General features: G+C 37.7%; 1 protein-coding gene across 1 annotated transcript in view; it reads left to right on the top strand.

The window, feature by feature from the left end:
* Positions 1-397: 397 nt before the first annotated feature.
* Positions 398-21,243, top strand: part of LOC140949901 (uncharacterized) — a 22,735-nt gene continuing 1,889 nt past the window's right edge. Inside the window, exons 1-12 of the mRNA XM_073399050.1 lie at positions 398-637; positions 1,399-1,495; positions 1,736-1,760; positions 2,106-2,194; positions 2,304-2,356; positions 6,576-6,641; positions 8,722-9,426; positions 10,059-10,244; positions 12,306-12,362; positions 13,379-15,711; positions 18,150-18,266; positions 20,675-20,740. Of these exons, the coding sequence (XP_073255151.1) occupies positions 8,796-9,426; positions 10,059-10,244; positions 12,306-12,362; positions 13,379-15,711; positions 18,150-18,266; positions 20,675-20,740 (3,390 nt within the window). The 5' untranslated portion in view covers positions 398-637; positions 1,399-1,495; positions 1,736-1,760; ... (2 more) ...; positions 6,576-6,641; positions 8,722-8,795. The remainder of the gene's footprint in view (positions 638-1,398; positions 1,496-1,735; positions 1,761-2,105; positions 2,195-2,303; positions 2,357-6,575; positions 6,642-8,721; positions 9,427-10,058; positions 10,245-12,305; positions 12,363-13,378; positions 15,712-18,149; positions 18,267-20,674; positions 20,741-21,243) is intronic.

Genomic DNA, 21,243 nt, shown 5'->3' with positions numbered 1-21,243 from the left:
TTCACTTCATTTTCTTCAAATCTTAACCACACTTCATGAACAGGTTTGTGTTATGTTTTATATAGGATTTTAAAACGCTGTATGACATTTGCCATTATCAAAAAACAAAACAAGTGTACCGTGTGGTATTACATTTCTTATTGCTCTCGGTGTTTGAGAGAACTTGAGGTATTACGGTCAATTTTTTATTGCTATAATGATACACTGCAACCACCCCCACTGGCCATGCATCAATACATCTTTCCTTAGCATAATATTACATAACGTTGTGTGCACAGTTGAATAGCTTTCGATAATGATCCGTTGTTTCTTTCCAAAACATCGCGTGATTCCAGCTCAGACGTTGACGTCATTCAATGTAAATATATTTAATTAATGCATAAAACACCGCACCTCAAACCAGCTCCCACTAAATATTTCACTAAAGTGCATCATCTTGTACATATGTCTCACTTCCGAGGCAGATGGGAAAGAGCTTCAACGTCTCCGATGCCAGCCTAACTGTTCGGTTTTCCAGGTCTTAATTTGTCTTAAACCAAAGAAGGAGAAATCGAGTACCTTAGTATTATCGCTGGTTCTTGATGTACACATTCCTCATTTATGTTTAGCCATACATTTGGATCGCCCAATAACGTCGGTAAGCAGACTTTCTGAAATTCGAATGTCTAAATTGTTAGTTTAGAAACTTTAAAGTTCAAGGCAGTAATGAATAGGCAGAGAATGAACGCCACGGAATTACTTCTCTATTTGTGACTACTTGTTTTGTCACTAGATAGTATCTGCAGTGTATGCTTTAGAAGTAAATGACATTAATGATAAAGAAACGGAAGGTGTTAACAAACTTGCGAGCTTCTAACACAAAACTGATTCTGTTATATTGGGTCAACACTGCATGAACCTTTCTAGGATGCTTCTTCTCGAACTCATTAACTTCAACTTGCAAAGGAATTTTTCTGTGAAACGTTGATCAGTATATTTACATACACTTAATAAAATTAGCAGCTGAAGATCGATGACCGTCGTCAACGTCCAAGTCTTTCGATAAGTTTATGATGTTCTCAGTCTTAAACAGACGTCTGTTTCCTTCTGAACGCAAATCATCGAAAATCAACAAAGCTGCCACTTCTTTGAATAAAAACAGATATCAATAGTCTTTGATCAATTGTGTTGCAAATAAAATACAGCAATGTGACAACATGAAGATCGATAAGTGATGTTCACTTATGCGTTACTTAATTCGGTGAATTACTTACTTTGAAAATTCTGGACTCAGTCATTCTTGGTTGATTAGTCCGTTTTTACAAATGTCTCTAAACACTGCATGACTCCGTTTACACAAACACAAAGTTCTGCTGATTATCTTTCAATCATGGTCAATCTCTTTCTGTTTTTCGACAGGGACTGAGTGTGAATTAAAGTAGGTTGCATTTTTATTCAGCCACTGTGATGTCGGAGCTTGTCGAAGCCGTTTAGCTACATCGGAGATCATCAACAGGTTTGTTTAAGATTTTAAACTACTTAGATTGTTCATGAACTGAGTTAGAACTATATCCCGAGGAACTCAGGAAAGACTATTTATATAATTCCTCGTTGCGAATTTGGGCGATCTCTGAATAGGAAAAAATTATAAACAGCATTTTCCTCATAGAATTCAGCTCACATATGACACTACCCCCTCAAGACCTTACTTATCTTTACTTATCAGTTCTTCTGTCCCCTTTTTTCTTTACATTAGACATTTGCTCCTGGAAAGTCAAGAGGTTTGTACTTATCAACATTTCACCTTCAGCTGTAAATTTTTGATCGGAAAGGTTAACTTACCCATTGTATGAGCAGCTTAAGAGAAGAGAATCATCTAAAGAATCAACATGACGCATTCAGTGTTTTTCAATACAAACATGATCCATAAAATCTTCCACCAGTAGAGCTAATTTTTACGAAAGGCTCAAATATTCAGTCATATAATATTTAGATAACAAGTTATAACTTTGATACTACTTTTATTGATACCATAGAAATAGTGCAAACCTACTTTTTCTCCCGATAATTCGATCCACTTTCCTCACTTCAGTTTTCCCAAATCGACATTCCAGTTTTTTTTGCAGATTGACCGAGCGAAATACTGGGACCTAAGAGTGAAAAGTACATGTGACAATTTTTCTGGCAGCTTCTACTTGTAGCAATGAATTGCGAGGTCAGTTTGCTTTTTTTCAGTTGCTTAGCTTAATTGCATTCAAAAAGTAATGGTAAAAGGTAATGCTTCATCTAGAAAGGTTGATTAATGTGGTTATTGTTTATTCCAGGTTTTTGAAGCTTGTTCATAACTGAACAATAGTCTACACTGAATCAACGTTAGGTAAGCTTCTTGACCTCAGTGAACGCAGCTGTTCTTGGTTACTGTGAATCTATAAATGTCCAGTCTAAGAGAAGTCTTCTTAAGTAGCCGATATTCTCTTTCTTTCTACAATTAATGTGAATTAAAAAACTAGTTAATACAGACTTTAAAGGTGGTTTTCACGTTACGTCATCGCCGCCGTGCTGGGGGACGGTAAACAAAAGATCGCTCATTAGCTCGCTTTGTTTGTCCACCAGCATTTGTTCATTTCACCATTGTTATTTGTGTCTCCCGAGATTGCATGAAAACCACCTATATGTATCAGTCAAAATTCAAATTCAAATTCCCCACTCCCCGAGACAAACATTCCCATTTGTGGCCAAATGTCCCCACCCCTGAGGAAGTTGAAAAGAGACCACATTTCTCTTTTAACTAATGGACTTATCAATGTAAAGCCTGCGTGAGGGGGAGGGGGATAGTGAGGCTGGGCATGGAGTGGGGATTGACATTTTTCCAAAATTTGCCGTCAAATTCCCTGCCCACAGGCAGATCATTCCAGTCAAGTGCACAGAAACTTCCCTGCCCTGGGCTGCACATAAAAGTTTTGACATAAGGAGGGGGACATTTGGGGCTACCCAATACTGCAATACCGTAAGAAAAAATGTGAAATATCAAAATACCGCATTGAAAATTGTCTAAATACCGATACCGCAAATTTTAATCACATTTATAATCGGTTGCCCATACCTATGGTTGCTTCCATCTAGCTCTTTCAGGGTTGTCACTAAGGGCCGGGGGCCGGGGATTTTCCCTGGCTACTCAGAGCATGGCTCCCGGCTACTTTGGTCGTTAAATTAAACCAAAAGAGCACACCTTTGAAACACACAAAGAATAACCATCAAACTAAATGCAAGTTTCATCTGAGCAGGTTTAAGTAATTTTGAAATACTCACATGCAAAAAATAAGAAATGTTGGGAAAAGACATCTGACTTAGATTTGGTACTAGTACACACGTGCGAAAACCCTCCGTTCATGAAATGTCAGTAGGGAGTTTTAGCGACGGCGATGGTAACGAGAACGTGAAAAATGCAGTAGGTTTATTGAGCAAAACAACTAGTTTGCACATGCATCACGCTTTTTTGTACATTTCTTTGCTGTTACTGCACGACTACAACTTGAAAATGCTTAGTTTCACGTTTTATGGAGGACGTAAAACAAGCGACGACAAACTTTTCTTTCTCTTTCTAAACTTGAGTGCCGTCCCAAAGAAATCAACTCCAAGGAAATTGGCCTACATAAGTTATTTTCAGCTAATTGAAATAAACACGACAAAGTTGGAAAAAACGCCAATTCATTTTAAAAGTGACGTTTTCACTGCCATTACCTTTGTCGATGCTAAAAGTCCCTAGTTTCAACCGTTGTGTCAGCTTTGTGTTGAACATGTCGAAGAAGTGGCAAAGGAATCTGCACTCTTCATTCACAATGAAAGACCTGAGTAGATTTCTGTTGACATCACAAGTTGAGGCTTCATTCGAGCGTTAAATCTGCCTGATGCTGATGTTGATTATAATGAGGATTATGATGAAGGCTTTGAAGATGAAGACTATGACTGATTGCCATGTTTAACATATTGACATCTAAGTGACCAGGTCTACATTTAGCTTTAGGTATCGAGTATATAAAATAATGCATGGTCAACAGGAACTGTTCGATCATTGTCCGCAGGTCATGATCACATCCTGTCAGTTCTACTTTCAAGAAGTGATATATAAAAGGGAAGTTAAGCATTAGCATTACTTTTGCATTCTTCTCCTTGAGTCTTGTTTTGACATCTCAGCATCGTTTATAATTGCCAATTATGATACTTTGTCGTACGTTCATCATCCGCTTCTCCGTGGATTAATAATAATAATATTCATTAATTTTGTAATATTAGTTTTACTTTTGTTTTCCGTAAGTTGTTTCGTTCTTACGTATAACTAAATGAGGATTTGCAATTGATTTTACAGGGCATGCTAATTCATTTGCACCGTATAAGAATTGATTGTCCTTTCCACATTTTTAACATTTGTAAAGTATCATTGTGATTTAACACTTCACTGGCCAGCATGCGCCTTGTCTGTGTGAAGATAAGACTGCGCAGGTAACGTGACCGGTGCCAACCTGTCATTTTTTTCAGGCCTGGTGCTTACATGTATATTCCCATTTGGCGGCCACTAAAAAAACCCTCCAACGAGCCTTTATGTAAAGTAAAAGCTAGGTTATTATTTTAGTGTCTCAGAATGTTGTAGTTTTCTTTAACAAAGACGTGATCATCATAAAACTGCTAATGATAGCTGTACTCTTGATGAAGATTGCTTTTTTGGGGCAGTAATGCCTTTTGGAAAACGGTAGAAGTTGCACTTCAAAAACTTCTTGGGGGAGGGTGGGGGAGGGACTCCATGACTGCTTACGACTTACCCGGCTACTAACAACAAATACCCGGCAACTTGAAATCTTAGTGACAACCCTGCTCGTTTAATTATCTCAGGCATTTATGCACCAGATGTCCATGGTTTTTGTAATATTTAGTTCGCAAATTTTTCACAAATTTTCACTGAAAAGTAAACTGCATTCGTTCAACCTTTTGGAAGGTCGACCCAACAGCTAATTAACTCCAATAACAATAACTCTTGAAAGCGCGAAAACAAAAACAAATAACAAACCAACCAAACCCTTTCCATGAACGTCTAGTGCAAGTTTTGATAAGTGAGTCTAGTCTAGCATGTCAGTCTCTCGGGTCAACTATCTTGACCATCTCACACGCTGCGCCAGTAAGAGGCAAACTTACCAAATTTTCTCTTTTAACTTAACAAGGTGTTTTTAAATTCTCGAAACCCGACATCTAAACTTATTCTTGTGGCAATAATGTTCGCCTCCTTCGCCCTCTTCATAAAAAATTACCACACAGTCAATGATGCATGCCCTCTTTTTTTTTGCATTATATCGAAAGGAAAGCAAAAATAAACGGTACCATAGTACCGTGAACAATCTTATTTCACTGAATACCGTCAGCCAAAATGATGACCAAAATGCACGTTAAAATTAAAATTACTGAAATACTACGTGAAAAAAAGCCATATACTGCAATACTGTAAACCCACATGTCCCCCTCCTTAAGTTTTACCTCTCTTCTGGTGTCTATTAAAAGCACTAACTGACATCTTTTATTGAAAGGCGACAACAGTATCAAAACATTTTATTTTCATACAGCATTGTGGTCATTTCAAAACTTTATACTGAGCTCAATCTAAATTATAGAATATCAACTAATGGCCCTGTCCCATGGATAAGATATAAGAATGTGATGCTAGGTTCTTTTGTGAATGGCACCAAATAAAATTTATTTTTAAAAGTCTTGATTTCTTACCTAAGGCACTTGCCTTCGCATTATCTACAAACATGATCACGAAATCCAAGTCATAATTTATGTTTTTATCTCCTTCGGGTTAAAGGCAAAATCAAACCTCTCTGAAGGTTTTCAACCTGATGGAGTTTTCCATTGGTAAAGCAGAGCTTCCATTTACTTTGATAGCGCAATATCTTAAAACGTTTACATGTAGTTGATCCTAGTGCATGTCTGTCGAAGAAAGATTCAAATTTCCCCCCCCCCCACCGGGAGAACAAAATAATTCTAATGCTTTACACCGGGACCAACAAAGACAATCAAATCATAGCCTGGTTCCCCCCCCCTCCTCCGCTCCCCTGCTGGCTTTACATTGATAGGTGCATTAATTCTATAGCTTTTTAGTGCTCTTGACAGGGGCACCCAATGACCAAATGTTTCTAAATATGTCAGAAGTGTATCAAATGGTTTTCTCTATACTTTAGTACCCTTCTTGGTTCATTTGGAGCTGCCCAAAAAACTATTTGTTTGTTTGGATGTCTTAGGGGAACTTTGGTTGTCTCGAAAGTTTTAAGTGGCTTTTTTTGTCTCATCTGAAGTTGTTAGTTACACTGATAGGTCCGGTCGAAAGTTTGAGGACATAGGCATAAGAATTCTACTGAAGTTTTTAGCTGACCTTTTTTAATAAGCACATTCTTCTCTAACTCTAAGTTACCCTCCATGACGGACGTCCGTCATTTTAATACATCAGCGATCCTCTACCCAGTGTCTTGACGAGTTCATTTGGGTAAGACTTCCATACAACCCCATACATTTATATACATGTAACAATTACTTTTTGCCATTTATTTCAGTTGATTTGCATGGTTAACCAAGACTTGGAGTGAAGGACTGATTGAATTTCATTTCAACTAACAAAGGTATTCTCTTACAATTATACCAATCTATAATGGTATTTAATTCTCTACAGTCTGAGTCCCCTTCACGTAGGAGAATAAACTAATTTTACAGCTACATGTTCACAGAATGCTGCTAACACCAGTTGAGTTTAAAAAAAATAGGGCTGATGGCACCAAACTCTAGTACTCCTGCTAGATCCCCATAACTCAAACATTCAAGGAAAATCAAAAACAGTTCGAGTTTAATTGGGAGTTCAAAGCAAATAACCAGAAGTTAGGTAATGGGATGGGGAAGAAATGCAAGTATCTTGTAACTTATTCTCAGTTACCGTCAGTTGCATCTAAGCATGTACACGCAAGGAAAAAACATGTTCTAATTGGGTGCAAACATGACATGTTTTGCCACCAAACATCCGAAGTTTGGAGTAGGCAGCTGTTGTTGACTTGATTTGTTTTCGCTCAACAAAATATTCTTTGCAAGTATTTTTATAGGCATTAAGAATAATTTCTAGAGGCAAGTGTGCTGTTTCTGAGTGACAAATATGCCTGACAGTTGAGAAAAATGAAATATAAATGGAACGCGCTGGTAAAAATGTTCTAATAGAAGGGTGCCAGACATTTGAAGTTTGACAGCTGTTAAAGCAAACTGTCGCGCCAATGTTAAGTAGTTTATATGTTTTTGACCAGTGCATTACAGAGTATGGCATTCACAATGTCGAGTATTGCATGTTGAGAAGAACCGTGTTTTGCTGCAAAAACCATATAAAATTTGCTGATCATGGAGAATATTGAATTTTGCAATAAATTTGAATAGTTGGGTAAACATTAGTTTTTCAGCTATTTCGAAAAAATAGCTCATATGTCAGTGGTCTAAGCATATGTATCATTGTGGCTTTGTCTGTTTGGATGTGTGTTGCAGGGGCCAATAAGGTTGAAGGTACTATGAGTTTATGCTTAGGAACCAATGAGATTTTGGCATCTAAACATGACATTGCTGCACTAAAGGTCAAACAAGGGCACTTTATTGAGACTGCCATTTTCGTTCTTCACAGTTTTGTCATCTTTTATTATCGCAAAAGGTGTTTAGAAGCATAACATTTAAATATCTTCATGATTCAAATGCTGAGTACTGTGATGCAGCTGTTGAAAGGTTCATGATTTTTTTAGTGTGGCTGTGCTGGTTCAAGACATTTATGACCTAATTTGGCTATCGCGAACGGCACAACGTATGTGAATTATGTTCCACCCACTTCAAAGTGATCTATGATGACTAAAAAAAATATTGTTACTGCGACTGTAGCACAGAGAGAAAAAGTTCCTCAATATGCAAGAGTGCTTGCTACATTGGGTTTTTCTCTGAATTTTATTTTGGCTGTATGAATTGAGAAATTGTCCTTGAGCCTAAATTGGCAAAGGTCATACTTTAAGAGGGTAGTTATTAAATTTGCACCTGTCATACAGTCGACTCCTGATAACTCGAACCTCATAATTCAAAGGAAATGAAAAACAGTTTGAGTTATCAGGAGTTTGAAGCAAATAACCAAAAGTAAGATAATGAGATAGGGCAGAAATGCAAATGTCATGTACCTTACTGGGGAAAATCACAAATTTTGATACTCACTAAATCTTAAAATCCCTATAAATCCCAGCTAAAAATCATGAAATTAAATACTTACGAAAAGTATATGGCTCAAATTAAATACTCTGGAAATTAATTATAAGGTGCACTTCACTTCAAGGTCAGCAAGAGATATCAAGAGTGATATTTTGAAAAATGAATTTTAAATACAGCAACAAAAAGCTTGATTGATCAATGCAGTGCTAAACATTGTATTTGAATTGAACCAACAAAAAAATAAATAAGCTAAAAGAAAACACGATTGTTCTAAGAGAAATTCAATGTTTTTGACTGCAGCTGTCACTGCGTTTTTTTTTAAAATTCTCATGTGGTTAAAATGTAGTCAGAGTTTTTGAGGGTAAAATTGTATAGAAATGATCTGAAGGGAAACAAAATTTACTTCAAGTTAGTGGGAGGTTGATAATAATCTTCTCTTTCTATTATCTAACATTTAATTTGCGATCTTACTTTTTGACTTTTTAGGGAAATTGTTAATCAAGACATCATGGCACAGCACCAAGAGCTTAATAGGAAAAGGAAATAGTGCTCATAAGAATATGGCAGATGTTCCACCTACACTCACCCTAGAACTTCCCAAGAAAAGTGATCTTTCTAACACATTTAAACCTTGGAATGAAGTCTGTTTTCCAATTGACATTCTTTTGTTGACAGTAAAGGACTGTGAGTTCCTAGCCTGTTATACATACTTAAGAAATTCCTTTAAAAGCTACCACGTGAACCTTGGATATGTGTACTTTGGGAACATGGGCAAAAGCGGAGATGTGCCTCTAAAAGTTGCTTTGATGACATGTTCTGATGGCTCTTCTGCTCCACATGGCTCACTGATCACTGTTAAGAATGCTGTGGTGGAACTGAGACCCAAAGCTGTTTTCTATGTTGGCTGCTGTGGTGGGTTGAACCCAGAAGTCACCAAGTTACAGCTAGGTGATGTTGTGGTATCTTCTAAGCTTACAACTGAATCATTAAAAACCCCGGTGGGAAGAGGTATCTTACACCTTGTCAGGCATGCAGATCATGGCTGGATTCCTCCTTTAAAACGTCCAGAAGATCGTAAAGTTCAGGTCTGCTGTGATGGGGATATTTTAAGTGGCATAAACCCAGTCAGTGCTAAACAGCAAAACATGTCTCATGTTACTCAAGCTACTGCATTTGCATTTGGTGGGGAAGGTAAGATATTTATTCCCTGTTAAATGACATCATTCTTCTCTTGTTACATTTTCTTACGAGAGGAGTGGTGGCCCATGGTGTACATCTCAAACTTTAGATCTAGAGAGTCCAGGTTAAGGCTTTGCCGCACTTTGTGCTGTTTCCTTGGGCAAGAAACTTTGATTCACTTTGTCCCTCTCCACCCAGGTGCAGTGTAAATGGGTGCTGGTTATGATCCTTTGTGATCCTGTTTTCAATCTGATCTTTTAAGATCTATTCTATGTTTGGACAATGATGTTTATGTTTGTGTAACTTGCTGTATTTTCTATACTAAATTATGCATAAAAAATTGATTGCAGGACAGTAGTTTAAGTAGTGTTTTCCTTTGGATAAAATACAAAAGGATAGTTAAATTCTATTAACATCCTTATGTGTGAGCTGGTTTTTTATTTGTTTGTCTTGTTTTTTGTTATTTAAATATGCTGATTTATATGTGCCTTTTAAAATCACTGTTTCCATTTTCTGCCTACCCATTTGCACAGTAAATAATGTTGTTTACGTTGTCACATCTTCATTATTCAACCCTGGCTGTGATGCTCACTCGTGGACCTTTTTTCATCTTGAATTATTAATTATTTGTTGTTTTTTTCCAGGGATTTTCGCTGCAGCACATGATCTTAAGATTGAATGGGTGATTGTAAAAGGTATTTCTCACTTTGCCGATGGTAACAACCCGGCAGAAAATTCTTGGGAGAGTCATGCATGCATAATGGCAGCTTCTCTTGTGTCCACCATGTTGAAGGATCCATTTGTGTTTGAACAATGGCCTCATTATGAAGGTAGGTGTCATGCTCCTTTATTAAACCATGTGATAATTAAATCCTTACCTGTTTACAGAAGGTCAGTGTTTTTGGTTAAGTACTGAGGTTGATTAAAAATACTCACTTTCAAACCTTGTTAATTAATCTCTTATAATAGAAAAAGGATGGAGTTCAACATTTTTTTGGTCAACTCACAACTGTTGGAAACTGTAAAATAGGTAAAAGAAAATTATGAGAAAAAGGTTACAAAGAAATTGGTCAGGTGGACACGAGGGAGATGTTTTCTGATAAAATTGATCAGCTGCTTACCATACTATTTTAGGCAGTAAGATTTGTGGGTTGGTACTCTGCAAGTGCATACTGAGAGACCTGAAGTCTAAAATGACCTTTGTTTAATTAGAGCATAAGTGGTATCTGTTAGGAGCCTGTAAGGTTGAGTGGGAATTATTTTGTTACTCAAGTGATTTTTGGTGCCTCTTCGGCATTAAAATGAATTTCTTCCCTGCCACAAAGTTAGATTCTGTTACTTTCAAGGGATACTTTTGGATTTTTTTTTACAAAACCCTGTTTTTTGTTTTGTTTTGTTTTTTGTTAATTTTAATTTTATAGAGGGGGGTATCTCCTTTTGGTACCTTCCAGGGGTTAAAGTGAATTTCCAACATGCCCGCAAAGCAAGATTCTGTACCCTCTAGGGACGCTTTTTGTTTTTATTATTATTATTATTATTATTATTTTTATTTTTTTTTTTCACAAGCACCCCTATTATCTTTAATTTTTTATTATTTGTAAAGCAGTTCTGCTATTTTTAAAGGGAACTATCTCCTCCTCCTTTTGGTACCTCTTATAGAGCTTAAGAGGGGAGACTGGTTAAAATTTGGGGGAAATAATGTTGATTTGGGAAGGAAATATATGAGGGTAGAATAGGTATACACATAAACCAGTTAGTCCGCCAATGGGATCAGAGGCACCTTGTTGTGGTGGTGGACTATCTGGTAATTGTCTACCAATATTATTTACTTCATATTTTAATTTTTAACAACCCCCAATTCCAGTATTTTCCCATTTTTTCACAATTTTAAACATCTCCCCCCCCCCCCTAATTTTTATACATTAAAAACATTCAAAAAATCGTCCAAAAATTCTTAAATAATTAATGACTGCAACTTAATTGAGTCATTTTTGAATTGAACGATTTCTTGGCTAGATATTTAAGAAAATGAGTGTAAATCAATGAAAAATCATGCTTTTAACCAGACTCCCCCCTTGAAATGAATTTCTTCCATGTCTACAAAGCAAGATTTTTGTACCTTTTAGGGATACTTTTGAATTTTTTATTTGACTAGCACCACAGTTTTTTAATAGGGTAGTATCTCCTCCTCCCTTCCCCCACACGCTGAGAATACTAGTAACCAACTTAACAGGGCTGTCACTAAGAGCGGAGAGGAATAGATTCCCACAGGCTACCCCTGGTTACTTTCACAGGAATTAAAGGAAAATCGGACCAAAAGAATTTCCAGGATGTTCTTTTCCCCTGCTCAGCAACTTGAAACCATAGTGACAGCCCTGAACCCTAACCAGTAAGCTCTCTGCATTCAGGCTTTATTTTCTGGTTTTAGATCATCCTAGAACTCTACCCTCTGATTGGTTGATAGCTATGGTTTTGATAGGTCCAGTAAATATTTGAGGAGCTTATTTCCTCTTTTGAAAATGTTTTTGAACTACAACTGCTTACTAGATGCCTTTCAGAGTCAACTCAATGTGCAGGAGAAATCTTGCATAACCAAGTTTAAAAGATACATTTATTGTCTGAAACTGTGCACACTGCAACCAGGCATCCTTTAGTGAATTAAAATGTCAGTATCACCCACAATTAAGTAAAAGCTAAGATGTAAGCTTTCAGTCCCAAGACAAGCTGCTCAATGCGTTTTGTCATTGAAACTTTTTTATTCAGACTCAGAACCTAAAATGTGAGTGGTAAGAAAACTGACAGATTGATAAACATTTTTCCCAAATACTTTTGAATAACTGTTGTTTTAAATGTCTCACTTCAATTTTTATTCTGTTTTGTTTAACTCACAGACCTGTCAGCAAGGAAACAGCCCTCTAGCTCTACGGCCACTAAGGAGGAGTTACCAGGTACTATTATATCCAATAAAGCAGAAATGGTACCGGACGTACAGTAGATTAAACACACTTACTTTAATATGAAAATGACTTTTATCGTTTGTTATATTGCAATACAAAATGAACTTTATTGTCGCAGTTGTTTATATTTATTTCAGAAATAAGTAGCAAAGAACAAGTATGATTCCAATTGCTTTGAGTCGTTTTCTCCTCCCAACTCGAGGTAATCGGATGAAATTCAGGCTACAAATTCTTTTTCTCGTTCAATTTTTCTGTTAGAATTTTGCGAAGGTATTTTTAACCTGCGTTAATCCTCGAGGCCAGTTATACAAAATAAGAATTATTTTTAGTGCTCAACCACAAACGTCACTAACAGCTTTGGAGAGGTAGCCCTCTATTGGTGTCTCCTCCCTGAACCTCTCTTTTTGGGGTAACGCCCCTTTACACTTGCTTTACTGATGTAGTCTTCAAATACATTATTTTACATATAAATGTTACTCGGCCAAGGCTGCCCATAATTAATGATTCTTTATTTAGCTCACGGTAAAATTACATTTTTAACTTTTTTATAACTGAAATTTGTGCTACGTTATAACGTTATGATATAAGAGAAATAATAAGTGCGAGCTGGGGAAGCTAAATAAACTGTTAGATTTTCTAGTTAGCTCCCCATCCAATTAAAGTCAGTGTGTAAGGTGATGGAAAACAAGAAAATAGCATAGATAAATCAATTAATAACTTCAATTAATAAAGAGCATTCCTCCTCCGTTTGACCGTTGTAGTTATATTCCTACACTATATTCTATATGAACTCTTACTTACATTTCTGTTGGTGTATCATGAGTTGAGGATAATTTGTTTTTAAATATGGAAGTTTTATTTATATTTGGTGATCTGATCAGTTTATATAAATGAGGGCCTATATTTTGTGCGTCAACTACCTCCCTTTAACTTTCCTCGCCTATTAAGATATCAAGTTATTACCGAACAATTCTTTAAAAAAAGGAACGTAAAATTTTCTTTCACAGATTCTCTCTGCCTCGAGGAGTGCCAGAAACAGCTGCGATCAATTTATGAAACCAACAGCAAAATCAAAATCGTTCCGTGGGACCAAAGCTCTGCCGTTCATATCGATGAAATTTACACCCAGTTGTCTTGGCTTATGGATGAGAAGAAGCCCAGCGGAGTAACACAGAAGAAACTTAAACGGTACACCGACATTTTTGACCATCGAAGACCTAATCATACGCCCAAGCGCATTTTGGTTCACGGACGACCAGGTATCGGCAAGACCGTTTTTACGCAGAAAGCTACATTCGACTGGTCCCAGCACAGATTTAAAGGAACAACAGGAAGATTTCATCTCGTACTTTTGGTCAAATTACGCGATGTTTGTAACCTCAACGATGTCCCGGCCATTCTGAGCGCTGCTAATCTTCTTGCGAGTGATGGCCCAATTTCCATTGAGAACCTGTACGATTACGTTCGTCGCCACCAAGAAAACGTGGTGCTTATTTTGGACGGCTACGATGAATACGTACACAGCACAGCAAGCCAATCACCTGTTCTTGAAATCTGGGAGAAAAAGCGGTTGAGGGATTGTTGTGTTATTATAACATCTAGAGACATGAAAGGAGAGGGATTGAAAAGTTCCAGCGATGCTCAATTCGAGATCGACGGTTTTGACCGTAAGCGACAAGAAGACTTCGCCCGTAGATTCTTGAAAGATCAAGATGTGAAGGAATTTTTTCGATATTTAGAGCAACAAGACCTAAAGGACATAGCAAAAATACCTATTTTGCTTTTAATGTTGTTGTTGGTTTGGAAAGAAAAGGATCGTGAAGGACTACCTTCATCACGGGTGATGGTATACTTTCAGTTTCTACAGACCATGTTTAATCATATGTCTGAAAAACAAAAAAAGCCGGCGGAAAAAGTTGACAACCACAGAGAAGAACTCTGTAAAGTAGGAGAACTAGCCTTTGACGCACTTCTACACGATTTACTTTACTTTCCTCTCAGTAAACTGCCGGATCCCGTTTTGACTGAGAAACTGATCGAGGCCGGGTTGTTTCAGCTGCTAAACATGTCCGCTCTTAACCCCTGCAAAGACGTTCACTTCATTCACAAATCCATGCAGGAGTTTTTGGCTTCTTTATTTCTAAAAGAAGAACTGTTATCTCAAGAAAGTGAAAACAATTCCCTTTTCAAAGTCGACTCAATTGAAAAGTTCTTCAAGTTGAATGAAGTTTTAAAATTTGCTGCTGAAATGTCAGAAGAAGCCGCGCGCGAGATCTTGATTCATCTGTTGGAAATGGCGGCGAAGGAAGACGGAGAGTACAGCTTCGACAACCAAGCACCGTCAGTCGAAGATTTGTCTAATAAACAAAAAAATGTTCTTACTCTATGTACACAGTTATTCTTCTACTGCTCAGCAGACACGAGATCAGAACTTTTCCCCACTTTTCTTTCTAATCTAGGAGGTGTTTTTTTAATAAATCCTGACCAGCTGAATATTGTAGCAAAGGAAAATTTTGTTAAAACTACCGCTTCACTTTTGTACATATTTTTCTCTTATAGCGGCCCGTATACAGAGCAAAGTTATAAAAATTTAATTAATTTAACACAGCAATTAAACGCTGTTATAGGTAGTAGAACAGGAGAACAGAAAGCATCAGAATTTTTGAATGTATTTCCATGGCGTAGAGTAGACGAGTTTTTTTTAATGAAAGAAGAAAACAACACTCACCTTTATTTTACTCAAATTGTAAAACCTCTTCCATATGAAATGGTAAAGACGTTAGTTAGTTTAGAAGAGACAACAAAGAAGAAAAACATGAATGGTGATGAGTCAAGTGAAGAGAGCAGCAGCAGTTGTTGTTCAAAGCGTCATGGTCTCTCCAGGGTTTGGTGGATTGAAGCTATGTTTGTGAACAGGTCAGAAGTGGAACTGATGATTGAGATGATGCCGTTTATCACCGCTCCACACTGGATAGAGGTTGAGGGTGAACCCGGTGAAGTGTTTGATGCTGAGGTAACAGAGTCTCTACTGAGGAGCATCCCAACAACACACAAACTGGAGACATTAGTACTCTGGCGTATCAATGTAACATCATCACCTGCTGTGGAATTCATCAGCAGAGTATTCAAACAAGATCTTCCAAACTTAAAGTTCCTCAACATGTCATTCAATCCTCTTCTGGGTGCAGGAGTCGACAGCTTGATAAAACATCTCAGCTGCGCTCCTCACCTGGAGGAACTGAGGCTTTGGGGAGTGAAGATGACTCCACAGCAGGTGATGAATCTCACATCAGCTGTACAGCAGCACGGACACATCACTTATCTGGACTCATCCTACCACGTAAGTTTTCCAATTTTATCGCAATTTGTTTCTTTATTCTTTGTTTACAGTTTATTTCTACTCAGCTCTTGCCTTTGGCCATTTTCCTTTCTTTGTCATTTTTATACTCGACAAAACACGAGATTTGCTTTTGAAATCAAATCGCAAACTTTAGCAGATTCAAAGTATCATTTCAAATTCATTTCTTTCAACTGATTAAACTAACTCCATAAAATGTTTTAACTGAGAACGTTAAGAACAAGTAACTTTAGCTGATATTAAAACATGGAGTTGAACACAAAAGGAGAAATTTCGTATCTTCAAGCAGCCATAAGATGATATTATTGGGTAAAAACAAGAACTTTTAGCAAAACAAAAGCACATAATTTCCACAGTATTAATTTCTGAATCAATTTTAATTCATACCTTTTCATAAAGTAACAAACAACAATCATAAAAGCAAATGAAAGATGTTCAGTTCATGTACAATTCAAACAAATGAGCAAAGAGTAAACACATTGAACTCACAGTTTCACATTTATCATCCAAGGCTCCTATAAAAACAGTTTAAGTCAAGTAAAGTCCTTTTGAAAGTCCAGAAAACAAACAAGTCTTTTTTATAGCTGTTCTTTTGTTAGTTCTTGAGCGTTTCTTTGGTAAATACTGGTCCTTGCAGTTCGGTGAAGCGTTGGTTTTTGAAATAACAACCCGCACAAAAAAATTGTATCTTCGAGACAACGGTTCAAAGCAACACCAAACAAATTTTCCTTACAGGTAAGCACTTCGCTGTTCTCCACTGTATAGCATAAGTGTCCATTGCATGATTTTCATCGCGTAAAATAGCATGAGCTTGTTTTCAATTTTCCAAGAACACTCGCCATACAAATCAAATCCTGCGGAGCTTTGGGCTTTCGTGAAATATCCTTATAAATGATGTTTCCTTGAGCTTCGAACAACTCCTTAGCATATTCCTGAGTAAAAAGAGATGAATCCCTGTCTTATGTAACATTTCCTTGATGTTTTCTTATTAAATTTTGAGTTCATCCAGAACAGTTTGCCGTTGAAGAGCGAACTGAACAAACTTCAAAAACAACAAACGATGTCATTCAAAGCATAGTGACGTGGCGGCAGCTGATTTGTTAAATCTACCTCGGATGATTTTTCACGTGATGACGTTTTCCCGCCTTTCGTTTTATTACGTAACAAATTCCCGCCTGTAAAAAAATACACTGTGATCTGCGAATTTTGTAAGGCAGAATGTATTTTCAAAAGAAAAGAAAAAGGATTTGCTAATTTTGATTTTGATTGTACTATTTTGAATGCGAATTTCTTGTACGTGCGCCTTGATAAAGATAATGTTTCTCTTTCCAATCCCGCCGAGAGGGGAGAGGTACAGGGGGGTAAATCTTCTTCCTCCCTAAACTTGGTTTAAAAATTGGCGACACTCGTTTCTTGAACTTAGTCGTAAAGGACGTTTTTTGACCTTCAGCGCTTCGCCTCTACACCAACATACCACACAAAGAAGGCGTAACCACCGTGTGTCTAGTGCACTTCTGGGGCCCGTTTCTCGAAAGTCCCGGCAACTTTACGGGCCCGAAATCAAATATTCAAATCGAAATATAAAGAATAAGAGCGCGGGTCCTGGCTAGCAAACTGCTCCATTTTGTTTCATTAACTGACAGTTTTATCGTGTTAGATGCAAAACTATTGAAACCTCGGTCTTTAATGTAAACGGAGACAGTTTACCGTAAATTATCGGGACTTTCGAGAAACGGGCCCCTGGCCCGGCCCCTCTCTTTCACTATGTCACGCAACGCCGGAGAGAGCGGGTCCTCCCCCACATCCCTTATCATCACGCAACAGAAGTCATAATCTTCGCTAGGAAACATTTCTCTCAGCAAATAACTGTAAAGACGCTTAAAAATAGTTTGTCAGTTGTTTTTGAAACATTAACCTTGTTCTCGTATAATTTTTTACAAGGTGCCGGGTTCGAATCCTGCTCAGTACCCTTTCTTTTTTCCTTCTGTCTTTCTCTTTTGTTTTTTCGTTTTTGTTTTTTATGCTTATTTGTTTTGTTGTTGATGTTTTTTAAATATATACCTTCTAGAGCAAAGATAGTGTATTTGTGTATAAACAATCTGAATTTCTATCGTTCCCTACAATTTTCATTCCGTTTTTATTGCAATAAATTCTACAAAACTAAAACAGAAGCCACATGCAGTCAGAAACTGCCTTTTATTATATAGGCCAAGTTTCCACTGTTGATCTTTGGTTTCGGCACGCGAGGCTTGTTTTGAACTTAGTACATCTTGTCAAAGTTGTTGTCATATTAACAATTGTCTTTCGTTGGTCAGTGTAATCGCATTGTACTTAAAATGAAGGTTTTCAAATGTTTACACGTCCACACTTTATTAAAGGGAGATGGGTAGTTTTAAGTATTGTTTTGTATTTTGTTGAAGGATTATAAAGGGAACCCCGAACCTGAGCATGAATGGCCATCAGAGAACTACTGGAAGAGCGAGTACCCTCACCTCTTTCCTGATTCATCACCTGAATCAGCGCATGAACAGGAGCAGGTTAGTCATCACTCACCTATTTTTGTGAAAGTTTATTTATAAATATTAGTAAGACTTTCAGTATTTGTGTGAACAGTTCTATTTTTCTGTCCGTCAAAGATAATCAATACGCTCAGGAGCCTTCATTTATAAGTCTCCATTACGGAGGATTTCCGAGTTGGTGATACTGAGTTAATTTTTTTAAAAATTAACTCAGTATTTATTATTATTATTATTATTATTATTATTTTACTGTATTAAAATACAGTAAAAACCCGCGTGTAAGAACCTAGTGGCTTAATAACCTGCTGGTAGAAATTTGCTTCTTTATTACCCAACAATATAAGAACCGGGTTGGCCAAACGAGATCAAGCAGGTTCTTATATGCGGGTTACAGTTAAATTAATGAGCTTATTCATCATCTAAAAAAGAGATTGAACAGGAACAGGTTAGTCACCAGCTCCATTTGTTTAAGTTTATGCATCAGATCATTTGAAACTCCGGCCCCCCGACCCCCGGGACTTAGCAGGGAATTTAACATTGGTTTGGTGTTAAAACACCGCTAATTTCCCCGCTTCCCGGGCCAAGTAGGTTGTTAAAAGCCCCGTATAGCAGGTAATTTGTAAAGTGTAGTTCTAGGCTCGATTTCAACCGCTCTGTCCGATCTGGTATTATGTGTTTCTGAAACTTCAAACTCTCGATTGCGTTCCTTCAAATTCATGAAAAATGTTACCTTGGGTGCCCGGAGGATTTTTTTCTTACCTAATTCCTGAGAACGGACCTCTAATGCCACTGTAGAAAAATGTGTGATGGCTTACAAAAAAGTAAGTTCTGTATGGTATACTTGTAAGGGCAAGGGATCTTAAGCGAAACCTTGGTGGGAGGGGTACTTTCTTTCTTATGTAAGCCATTTAGGTATAGTGAACTCTCGCCTTGCGAACACCCCAATAATACAGACAGCAGCTAAATTCCCCAGCAAAAAACAAATTGCAGAAGTTTGACTTGAATAAACTCCCGCTATTACGGACTCTCGCTAATGAGGACACTAATTTGAGGTCCCTACAGTGTCCGCTATAAAGGGCCGGTTGACTGTAATTCTGACATAATTTCTGCCTATTTGGAGAACTAGGCGGCACACCCCCACCGAGAATTACCCGGAGTACCCCTTGGGAAGCGAAACAGCTCTGTCTTTCTCCAATTTTCCAGTCGTGAAAGTAATGGGAGAGGAATCGGGAAACTTAGAAAGCGCTTTTGGGATTAATTTATCGTCGTTTACGTACGAGGTGAACAAATGATACTCAAATGAGATTTGTGAAGTCCTTGTAAGGCAACGCTCGACCAATGTGTAGGACGTTCTATATACTTTCTTTCTGTGTCTGAGACTAAAGCAACCTGTTTTTGTGCCTTCCTGCCTTGTTTCTCCTATGTTTTAATTTTATCATTCTCTGCGGCATCATCTCTCTTCTGCCGCCATACAAAACGTTTGGAAACGAGGCTTTACCAAAAGGCTTGGTTCCTTTCCGAGGCTTGGAACTCTAAAAGACACTAAGGCCATTTATACGAGGAAAAATAAGACGCGTCTTAAATAAGACGCGAACTTTCCGTATAAACGGCACATTTCGTCTAAAATAAGACGCGTCTTATTAGATAAGACATGCTCGTATAAATGGTACAGTTCGCGTCTTATTTTTCCTCGTATAAATGGCCCTATTCTGTCAAAGGGAAAAGAAATTTTGATCAGTTTTTGGACATATGACATATGAGATAGGGCAACCTTACCAGCGAGCTTTAGGAAACTTTTACATAGGGTAAAATAGGAATGAACTTACATAGGCCAAGACTAAAGTAAAAAAAACTAGCGAATAACTGAGGCAATGACTGTTATACTTTGCTAAACCGGAGTAACGTCTAAAATGTCTAACAATGGCAGGCGGAAATCACAAAACAAAAAATGTCGATTCATGTAATGTTCAATCACGTGACGGCACACAAGAGTTAAACCTGAAAAAGATGGCTTAGTTTTTTCCAAGTTGCAATCCGTTTCTATCCTGGCCGGAATCGAAAACCAAAGACACAGACACTTATTATTAGTAGTACTGGCGTAAAGTCATTTTAAATAGAACTGAAGCAATATTTTAGGGTTTTCTCTCCTTCCAATGTGTGTTTTTCCTGCCAGCAAAGGTCTCTTAACCTTGGTATTTAGCGGGCGAGTTCCCTGCTAGCGAAGGTCTCTTTTCCCTGGTATTCAGCGGGCGGGTTTCCTACAGAGGTCTTTTTTCCCTGGTATTCGGCGGACGGGAGGAAAGGAGGCCTCTGCTAGCAGGGAAATGTGTGTTTAGGGTTTTAAAATAATTCCAAAATATAGTGACATTGCATGCCCTTGAAAGGCAGTACAAAGATGATGAACCTTTCGTTTTTTCACGTCATAGGAGATGGAAAACCAGACCTCCGAGTCCCAAGTCTTGCCTGAGTTAGAGCGATTGTCCACTGTTGAGGTAAAGCCTTCCTACAACATTAAACAGCGTTTAAGAAAGATCCTCGCTGAAAATAGAATTGGTTAATTAGGTTTCTACTTGCGAGAGGCTGGTAAACGGCGTCTCCGTTTGTTAGATGGCGGTGATGAGTTTCTGCCTTTTTTTTTTTACTTAACATTAAAAATTAAATGCGAGGTGTCGTTTTCTGATTCTGAGTTGGAAGGGAAAGCCTTCGTGGAAAAGTGTTTTAAAAAGAGAGATAATTAGGCCTCTACCCTTGTCTTGAAATTTAATTTGGAAATTTTGTGCTCTTGAATGTCGTTTCATGATTTATTTTGTGGCAGGACGAGAAAGGGAACCTCGAACTTGATAATGTAAGATCGTCCGTAGACTATGAGCAGTGTCTCTTTTTCTCTTTGGGCTGCCGCCCTCGTTTCTCGGGTGCCGTGGCTTCCCCACTCGACGCACGCTTGCGCACGCGTGCACCGCCCTCACTAAATCTGAAGAAAAGGATTGACTGCTTG

Source organism: Porites lutea, chromosome 10 (assembly GCF_958299795.1).
Source record: "Porites lutea chromosome 10, jaPorLute2.1, whole genome shotgun sequence".
NCBI classification, from domain to species: Eukaryota; Metazoa; Cnidaria; class Anthozoa; order Scleractinia; family Poritidae; genus Porites; species Porites lutea.
The sequence above is the reverse complement of the archived record's forward strand: the minus strand, read 5'-3'. Positions and strand labels throughout refer to the sequence as shown.